At 37.9% G+C, this 7,886-nt stretch overlaps 1 protein-coding gene across 4 annotated transcripts in view; it reads right to left on the bottom strand.

Moving 5' to 3' along the window:
- The window catches only part of LOC134180996 (selenocysteine-specific elongation factor-like), a 12,062-nt gene extending 4,374 nt beyond the window's left edge, over positions 1–7,688 (bottom strand). For 2 of the 4 annotated variants that reach the window (XM_062648177.1, XM_062648178.1), the window contains exons 1-9: positions 7,584–7,688; positions 7,433–7,516; positions 6,121–6,162; positions 4,810–4,887; positions 4,676–4,746; positions 2,382–2,480; positions 1,518–1,607; positions 1,413–1,454; positions 1–64 (exon numbers count right to left, since the gene is read on the bottom strand). The exon at positions 1–64 is cut by the window's left edge and continues 77 nt beyond it. In XM_062648177.1, the coding sequence (XP_062504161.1) occupies positions 1–64; positions 1,413–1,454; positions 1,518–1,607; positions 2,382–2,480; positions 4,676–4,746; positions 4,810–4,887; positions 6,121–6,162; positions 7,433–7,516; positions 7,584–7,659 (646 nt within the window). In that variant the 5' untranslated portion in view covers positions 7,660–7,688. Of the gene's footprint in view, positions 65–1,412; positions 1,455–1,517; positions 1,608–2,381; positions 2,481–2,626; positions 2,868–4,675; positions 4,747–4,809; positions 4,888–6,120; positions 6,163–7,432; positions 7,517–7,583 lie in introns of those variants that run through there. The other 2 variants (XM_062648179.1, XM_062648180.1) reach the window with 2 other exon arrangements.
- Between the last annotated feature and the right edge of the window lie 198 nt (positions 7,689–7,886).

The raw sequence follows: 7,886 nt of genomic DNA, 5'->3' as shown, positions 1-7,886 counted from the left end.
CAACAGCAAATAGAAACGGACCGTCGCCAGTTCGAACAGGAACAGAACTGTGCAAACTCAAAGTCTACAAAAAATGGAATTTCACATAATCATTGGTAAATTGTTCCTCATAAATTATGCTAAAGATGGCTACACACAGAAAAGACTGGATGATGGTGTGTAAATGGTACAATATCTGAGATAATGTCACTCAATATATTGACAGTCTTGCACTGCTTGATATAGATCAGAATGACATAAAAATTTCATTGGGTTGTTGCTGTTGTTGTCTTTGTGTGTGCATGTATGTGTCTGTCTACCTGTCTGTCTACCTGTCTGTCTCTCTGTTTGGCTGTCTGCCTGTCTGTCTGTCTGTCCTTCTGTCCGTCCGCCTGTCTGTCTGTCTGTCTGTCTCATATATTTTCATAAACGAATGCTATTACAACCAAAATGTTCCAGAGACCCAGTAGGGTCAACACACCTCACAAACTAATGCACACAAAACTGAGTATGATAGTTCTTTACATTACTAGAGCTCATAGATAAAAGGAGTGATAGTTTCCTTGCAATAGTCTTAGCATTTCAACGTTGTAGAACTGTTGAGAATCGTTTCCTTCAGTAACACATGAATTCTTTTTAGCATTCTTATTCCTATCATCATCCGTCGACCTGGTTAACAGTGCCTGTAGGTATCTGGTTGGGGCTCGTTCTCCCCAATGACCAAAATGCTCAAACACAAGTGGAACAAGTGTTACGGAAGACGCACCAGGCAGAGTGACTTGACCATATTTGCTTAACTTCCTGTTCTCCCTGCTTGCAGCAGATTCTCCCTCCTTTTTAGTCTGTCTGTCTGTCCATTTGTCCGTCTGTTTGTCTGTCCATTTGTCCGTATGTCTGTCTGTCCATTTGTCCGTCTGTCTGTCTGTCCATTTGTCCGTCTGTCTGTCTGTCTGCTGCCTATCTGTCTCAGTTATCAGATAGCCCCGCTGTCACATTTTTGGCAACCTGTGGATGGCTCCAAGGTGTGTGTGTGTGTGTGTGTGTGTGTGTGTGTGTGTGTGTGTGTGTGTGTGTGTGTGTGTGTGTGCATGTCCATGTGTGTGTGCGTGTGTGTGTATGTGTGTGTGTACATGCACACGTGTATGCATGTGTGTGTGTGTGTGTGTGTGTGTGTGTGTGTGTGTGTGTGTGTGTGTGCGCGTGTGTTTGCACATGTGTGCATGCATGTGTGTTTGTGTGTGTGCATGCACGTATGTGTGTGCACGCGTGTGCGTGTGTGCATGTGTGCATGTGTGTGTGTGTGTGTGTGTGTGTGTGTGTGTGTGTGTGTGTGTGTGTGTGCATGTGTGTGTGCACTTCATATGCACAACCAGTCACATTTCCATGCACATACTTCACACACAATCTGTACAACTACACAACTGTATCCATACCTTAATCAATTTATCAACACCAACAGACTGTCCCTCTGGACCCTAAAACAGTCAAACAATCATCAATAAATAATTATCAGTAATTAATATTAATATCCCCTGTACTTCAGGTCCACCAGGCTTAGCTGAAACTGGAATTATTGGAGACGAGACAAACTTTGTAGTGGCCAACGTCTTTGATAGTCTTTTTGTAATCTACAACACAAGAATAAATGTAGAACAAATAGCCATATCATACAATGTAACATATGGACAATGAACAAATGTTAAGCCCTTCACGTCATTCGACGTCAACCATAAAAGTAAGTTATAAAGATAGCTCCTCCTACCTCTAGAGAAAGGACCTCTATGTGCTATGTAGAGGCTTAGGGCCAGCGCCGACATCCACCTGGAGCTTGGTCAAAGTCATCCAGGGGCACTGACTATGGCGCAGCTCTGGGACTGAACACCAAGGCCCATAAGTGCCCGTCTGCTGGATGATGTTACTGCCAAGCCAACGGTCATGTACACCCAGTCAATGACTAGGTACTACATACACACAGATGAGAACAGCAAGAGGTAGATGAAGAATAGAACATGAAGAAAAAGGTGGACAGACAAAAACAGACGAATACACACATGAAGAGGTACAAATACTGATTGATAAACATGCACATGTTCACGTGAATGCATAACACACACACACACACACACACACACACACACACACACACACACACACACACACACACACACACACATACACACACACACACACACACACACACACACACACACACACACACACACACACACACACACACATGCACACACACACACACACACACACACACACACACCCACACAGAGTGACAAATACAGTGACACACACATGTAACAAAAATTAATAGATATCAATGACCTTCTATTAAGTCAAGTCACTCAAACAAGAACGAACAACTCCAAACCACAGAAACTACAGTGACTAACCTTCTCAACCGATGCTTCGCGTTTCGCTTCCGGAAAGAGATCAATCTTATTCAGAACAACAACCATCTTGTCACACAGTATCTCACCAATCACAAGACACTACAAACACAAATACCATTGACGTACTTTAAAACAATTTTAAGTTACAATTAACTCACAACAATAAATATACAAGTTACCACCACTGAGTGTTTTCATTACCGATAGACAAAATCACTACGAAGCAGGACAAACACCATCCCTACCTCAGCAACACAAATCACAATCAGCGGAAGCAACTGGTCCAAAGCTGACGGATGTCACAGAACCGGGGAAGATGGTTTAGTGCTTTTGGAAGAATCAGACTTTGAAGGCTTCACTGCAAGCGACTTGCTGTAAGTTTTATGTAGTTGGATGAACACATGAACATAAACATTGTAGAGTAAGTAATTGACAAGTGAAGCAACTTGTAACTCTGTAGCATGCAGTCACATCTTTGTACCGTATATGCCTCTGTATAAATACAAACCTTGGGTCTTTTATTAGTACACAAACACGCGTATTGCGTTCCACCTTTTATTCAAGCTCTGAGGCTTGTATTGGATTGATACGGTATTGGGCATGTTTATTAACATAATTGCAGAGTGCAAAATACAGTCTGAAGCATTGACCAGACATAGGAGCTTTTTGGCTGGACATCCAATGATTATTTTTATTGTTTTAAGTACAAAATTAAATAATTATATGTCAACATGGAAACAGATATGACATCATTTCCTGTACATGTAATTTACAGATTCTCAGTTGAAAGCTACACTTTCTAATTGTAACCACCTACAGATAGGCAGTCAATTGCAACAAGGATAAAAACCAACAACAAGAGTTGATCAAGATCAGTTGAAAGCGCAGCACACGTCCACCAGGTGCTGTACTAAAAGTATATGCTGCACAGGTGTCTCTAGAAGCCTTGTGACAATCTTGGTGCATTCGAAACCGTAAAACATTCATGTGCATTTCGTTCGTTGCAATGCAGACTATAAAGAACTGTCCACACTAGACCAGAATGGATCGCGATCCAATCGGGATAGCGAGCATCCCCAATGCACTTTGAAAACAATACCTCCGTCATATTTCGATATCACGTGACTGATGACCCATGTGTACGTGTGGTTTCTTTGCTTGTGGAAAGCACTGATACAGTTACGTAAGGTGAGCGAGAACAAAAAGGAGTGAAGAGTGGTAGATGTTCCGACTACACGCATAGCGTACGTTAAGATAATGTCCACTATTTCTAATTGGATTCAACCGATCGCAATCGAAACCACCTCTCGATGTGGATTGGATGGATCGCGATCAAGTTGCAAGTGTGGACAGCGTTGCAGTTGGATCGTCCAGTTGCCAGTGTGGACAGGCCTTAAGACAGACGAAAGAGAGTAAGATGGTTGAATATTTGAGCGAAATTGTGTAAGTGGATGCTTGGCGTGTTATCATGCAGATGCCAAAACATCTGCGATAACCTGGTTTAGTGGTTTGCTGTGTAAAGATCTGATTGCCTTTACAACACAAATACTTACACCACAGCAAATGACCAAGTGTTGAACCTCACTGTACAATGTAGCACAGGAGGTAAGGTCAACCTGAACTCAACAGAAAGAAAATCAAAGAGCTGGTACTGAAAATTTCACCGAACATAAATGTTCAGACAAAGCTGCAAACGAATGAACAAACCACTATTTTTGCTGGATGTGCGGCTGTTATTTCACGCTCTGTTAAATACTGTAATTATTGTATTTATTGCAATTATTGTAATTATTGTAATTATTGGAAAAAGATAAAAGGTAACATATAAGATAAAAACAAAAAAAAGAAATAAAAGGAAAAACAAATAAATAAACAAATGAACAAATAAATAAACAAATGAACAAATAAATAAATAAAGAACAACTAAATAATCAAATAAATAAATAAACAAACAAATAAATAAACAAAAAACTTACAAAAAATAAACAAATAATCAAATAAACAAACGAATAAACAAATAAAAATAAACAAACAAATAAACAAACAAACAAATAAATAAACAAAAAATAAAGAAACAAACAAATAAACAAATAAACAAATAAACGAACAAACAAGTAAATAAATAAACCAAAAACAAACAAACAAATAAACAACTAAACAAACAACCAAACAAACAATTAAATAAATAAACAAAAAATAGACAAACAAACAAACAAATAAACAAACAGTTAAAAGAAAGAAAAAACAAATAAACAGATTACACAATCAAACATCTGCCACCACATGATTTGCACCTCTGCTGTCTGTGTTTGGATACCTTTAGTCGCATCAACCACCAGCATCATTAAATCGATAATCTGAGCTCCTACAACCGATCATACAGACATCCTAGCATTGCAACTAAATCACACAGAAAAACAGAACGTACCACCAATGATTGTTCTGATGAGAGACGCGTGTCCTGGACAATCAACTAACGTGTACTGAATGGAATCATACGGTAAACCTGCAGTCAAACACCGCAAATTGTATGATAAAAATTGCACTAAATTTTGCATTTTACTGCTTAATTAATATAATTTATTAAAAATTATTTTAAAATATTTTAATTTAATTTTTTATATAGTTTTAATACAAATAATTTTAAGAGAATTTTATTAATTTTAATTTATTAAAAATTATTTTGACATACTTCTATTAATTTTAATTTATTAAATATTATTTTAAAATACTTTTATTAATTTTAATTTATTAAAAATTGTTTCAAATATTTTAATCCTAATTTCATATTTTTATTTGATTTTAGCAGAAATTACGTCAATATTTTTATTAATTTTAATTTATTAAAAATTATTTTAAAAGTAAACTATTTTTCTTTTACATATTTTTATTTTTATTTATTATTATATAAGTTTCAATTTGTATTTTATTATTATATTATTTTAGTACATATTATTTTAATACTTTTATGTTAATTTTTAACTTATTACAAATTTAGTTTATCTGTCGCTATGTCCCTTCATGATGGGCAAGTAGAGTCTTATCCCCATCTGGGCCCCCACCAACCCAGCCAGTGACACCAGCAGGGTATATGTTTCTGTGTAGTCCACGCGGCGATCAATGACTAGGCAATTCAATATAGATTGCAGGCATTACAGTGACCGCAAACTCGGTACAGCATGCTTAATGGAAATCAATGACTACCAAGAAAGCACTGAACCTCATCGTCAACAGACCGTTCGCAAGAGCACAGAAACTCCCCAATGACTGACTGAAATGAGTCATAATCTAATAGATAAAGCTAGAGAACCAAAAAAGAACGACAGACAAGTTTCATAATTTCCTGTCGTCACTGGGGTTTGAACCCCAAAAACCCTGGAGTGGTAGCTATTGTCGCTAACCACAAAGCCTTTTCAGTAGAAATTATTTTGAGATATTTTTATATAAGTTTAGTAAAAAATATTAACACTTTCATACTAAATAATAATTTATTAAAAATTATTTTAACATACTTTCATTTTATTTTTATTTCTATAATTTTATTCATATTATTCACAAATTGACTCTGTTACATTGTATCTACATTAAAATCACGTGTTTGTCAAAAAGAAATGAAAACACAAACACCTTATCATCAACATCCATACAAGATGAAAACTATCAAACTTTAAAAATTGACTAAAAACTAGTAATGTTACATGGAGCCTCTAAGTCAGGCTCTACAAAGTAGTGAAGATACCTGCCATGTGTTCAGGGAGAGGAACAGCAAATGATGAGAATCCTACAATACAATGTACACGTAAATGATGCTACTATGCAGTGTTTGAAACCACACATGATGTAAACAGAGACATACATGCATACGTTTGTTTCTTACACCGTGAAAGTATTCACTGCAGCAGTGCCAACATACGCACATTTATGCTGTGCGGCTTGCCGTATTTCTTTCAGTAAGTCGGATATGCAAAGTATGTACCATACAGTTGCAGTAACAGCAGTGTTCTCGCCAGGATTTTTGGAAGGCGTATATAGTGGTATGGGCATGGCACATGAGTCTGGCATGTGGGCGTGGCATAATGGCATTGTCTGTGAAAATTTTGAAATAAAAATTTACGCTGGTTTGGGGTGGGGTTTAGGATCATACCTTTGTAAACCATTCATGGTGTACTGACTGAAACTCAGCCTCTACAAATCACACCTAGGCAGACTGATAGTGGGGTATGGATTACATTCTTAACTTAATTACAAGCCAACTAATCTAATTACAGCACTATAGGTATGCAATTAGAGACTCATGATTGACAGTCTCCACCATTATCACTATTGATAAACGATCCACAGGTATAAACAGAGACACTATCTATGTCTAGCCAGTATGTCGAAGGCATAGACCGCTACGCCTTAGAATGCCTGGCTAGAACCCTGACAAGCGTTAGCTACACCACAAACTGACACACCATACAAGGCATGGTGTTTCCAGGTTTCTGGGACCTTCGTACAAAGCATCCATAGTCTTGCTAACATAACAACCCCCACCCGGAGAGGCACTTATTTGTGACGCGAGACTTATTTCTTTCAGTCAGTTGTGGATGCGCATTATTAGGGTGCAGAGCTTATATGAGCTTATACTAAATATATAGATACATACACACATACATACATACATAGACAAACAGACTGAGCAACAGACACTGTACAAACAAACAAACTAAAACATAAACAGACAAATGAACTAATGAGCAGACAGACGGACAAGCAGCCACAAACAATCAACAAATCGATCCTTTAATCTAGAGAAACAAACAGGCAAATAAGAAGAAAACAGAACATCTAAAGGACAGACAAGAGACAGACATGACAAATAGACAAACAGCATAGACACACCACACGCCCACCAACCAACTCACACACAAGCAGTCAGACAGACAAACCCCAAACAGACAAAACCGACCTCGCCCACACGTCATCAACACATGACGTCAGGGGAATAGCCAATCTCCCTCTAATCTCAACCGCAAGTCCCAAAAATTGCACACGCCTAACTATCTCACCTAGATCCAACGTTATTCCTCTCTCCTTGCTCTCCGGATGCTTGTCGAAACACGCAGTCGACGCAATCGTGCTGAGCGCCTTTGCTGACGTCACAACAAAGAAGCAACTTGCAGCATCATCGAAGTACGAAACCGGAAACCATTGCAATACCTAGCGACGTCTTGCCACTGTCGATATGACCAAGGACACCGAGATTGATGTTCAGGATGCGCTGACTAGTGGCCATGTCTGCTGCCTCGCCCACGTGCAAGTGTCTGTTGCTATCAATAGCATGAGCAGAGGTAAGGTCACGTGATGATCAGTTGTGTCACGTGACAAGCACAAGTTTTTTAGAATAAATATTGGCAGCTTTAAAGTTTGTTTTATGATATTATAGTATGAAACATTAAAAAATAAATTTTACATAAAATTTTTACAAATTCACAATTTTTTAGATTGTTAATTTACTTTTTG

The sequence above is a fragment of the Corticium candelabrum genome, chromosome 6 (genome assembly GCF_963422355.1).
Source record: "Corticium candelabrum chromosome 6, ooCorCand1.1, whole genome shotgun sequence".
Lineage (NCBI taxonomy): Eukaryota > Metazoa > Porifera > Homoscleromorpha > Homosclerophorida > Plakinidae > Corticium > Corticium candelabrum.
Note: the sequence above shows the minus strand (reverse complement) of the source record. Positions and strands in the feature narration are given on the sequence as shown.